The sequence below is a fragment of the Cicer arietinum genome, chromosome 1 (assembly GCF_000331145.2).
Source record: "Cicer arietinum cultivar CDC Frontier isolate Library 1 chromosome 1, Cicar.CDCFrontier_v2.0, whole genome shotgun sequence".
Classification (NCBI taxonomy): domain Eukaryota; kingdom Viridiplantae; phylum Streptophyta; class Magnoliopsida; order Fabales; family Fabaceae; genus Cicer; species Cicer arietinum.
Window position 1 is genome coordinate 51651823 of NC_021160.2, and position 1827 is coordinate 51653649.

A 1827-nucleotide genomic window follows, 5' to 3' on the forward strand; every position below is an offset into this window, starting at 1 on the left:
AACATATATCAGAAACAAAAGAGTAAAGCTAAAAGCCAATGGTATGTGAAAAACAACCTTTAACTTTTAGCAACAACTACTAGGTCCATGATTAAGCAAGTAGGTGTTAAAAACATGGACAGAGAGGATGGACGAAATCAAGTATAATTGGGTGTCAATGTGTCATCATCGTCTAGCCACCCACCCGACCATAATCCCAACAAGCACCATCTAAAACCAAAAGCTAGCTTCCAACTAAAAAAATCTCACATAGTACATGTTATGTTTTAATTGACCGCGAGTTCAATATCATCACCAGTCACCACGGTCTGTTAATGTCATTTTGACACAATCTATCCTTAACAGTTTCAACAAAATTATTACGTTACCAAACATGCAAATACAAGTTGGTGTTTGACTATGAAGATTGAATCACTACAAATTAGTAGTACTAAAATGTTAGAATAATAATTATAATTCATTTTGCTATTGTTGATACAAGTACAACTTGCATCTTACACCCTAAAACTAACACTAATTCAAAAGAATGTCAATCAAATTGGGATATAACTAACAATCTTAAAAGGAATCAACTAAATAATTATAATTAATTAAATAAATAATAGCAATTCTACACTATTTGGTATTTACATTAAGAATTTTAAACTGCAAAAATAATAATTTTTTTTCCAAAAAATAACCTCATCCCAAACGAAACCAAATAATTCTTCCGTGACCAAAGTTCATCTTCTTCTCCGTGAAAAGCTACGGTTTAAATTAACGGATCCAAAAAAGGATAAGAAATTCCCAAAAATTCTGCGAATTCCACGTCTCTCTCTAACTCCGTTACTGCCCACTGCCAAAGAGATTCTTCTAGATCCTTCATTTGAATTATTACCGCCATCCATCTCCGTAAACACCACCGGCAAGTGACTCTCGCCGGCTCTTCGACCGCCGATGAATCTCCCAACGGCGAATCCACCTCCTGGTAACCTCCATATGGTCAATCCAACCGCTTCTTCATCGATCTGACCGGAAATTCTAGTCTCCGATGAGTTTTGATCGGAAGGCAACTCGTGGCGGCACACGGGACACGAATTTCGCATCGAAAGCCAAGGGAGAATGCAATCGGAATGGTAAAGGTGTTTGCACGGCATCTTACGCGCCTCCGAACCAAGTTCGAATGCTTCTTTGCAAACCGCACAATGTGTCTCGGATTCTACTTCTTCATCGGTGATTTCAACCGTCGCCATTGACTCTATCGCCGCCTTTGACGCCGGCGGATTCTCTGCCCTACCAAAACCGTTGATCTCGATCTGAGAGAATTGCTCAAGCAACCGATCGAATCCAGAACCTAGCAATAACTCCGACATAGTCGGCGGAAGTGGACGGAGACCGGTGCCGTTTCCGTCGTCGTAGTACAATTCGAAGCTACTCCCTTCGGTTTCTCCGCCACCGTCTTGATCCCCTTGTCCACGGAGAACGATAACGGGATTGAAAGGCGAGCGGTTGCCGGCGTTGCGGCGTCTCCGGCGTAGGCCTTGTCTTCTGGAAGCTTGAATACCGTCGGCGAAGAGAGAACCCGCGGGAGATTGGCCGGCTTGAACCTCTTCGACGAAACCGCTTTGGCAGTGAGGACAAACGACGTCGTTTAGGTCGAAGAGGTTAATGAAACGGGTGCAACTATAGCACCAAAACGACGACGTGGAGGGTAGCGTTTCCGAGTTCATTTAGTTTATCCCGAGTTGACTCTGGAGGAAATGAATTTGAAGTTAATGTTTTAGTTAGTAGTGAGAACGATAAAGGGAGAAGCTTCATATAAGGGGAAAGATGAAACTATTACGCGTT

General features: G+C 42.3%; 1 protein-coding gene across 1 annotated transcript; it reads right to left on the reverse strand.

Moving 5' to 3' along the window:
- Nucleotides 1–558: 558 nt before the first annotated feature.
- On the reverse strand, nucleotides 559–1827 carry LOC101502790 (E3 ubiquitin-protein ligase RDUF2). The gene has a single exon (XM_004486930.4). It carries the CDS (start codon nucleotides 1707–1709, stop codon nucleotides 723–725), a length of 987 nt encoding a protein of 328 aa, XP_004486987.1. The 5' UTR covers nucleotides 1710–1827; the 3' UTR covers nucleotides 559–722.

What these genes read in the sequence shown, in the direction of transcription:
- LOC101502790 (XM_004486930.4), bottom strand. Translation starts at nt 1,709, where the DNA reads ATGAACTCGGAAACGCTACCCTCCACGTCGTCGTTTTGGTGCTATAGT.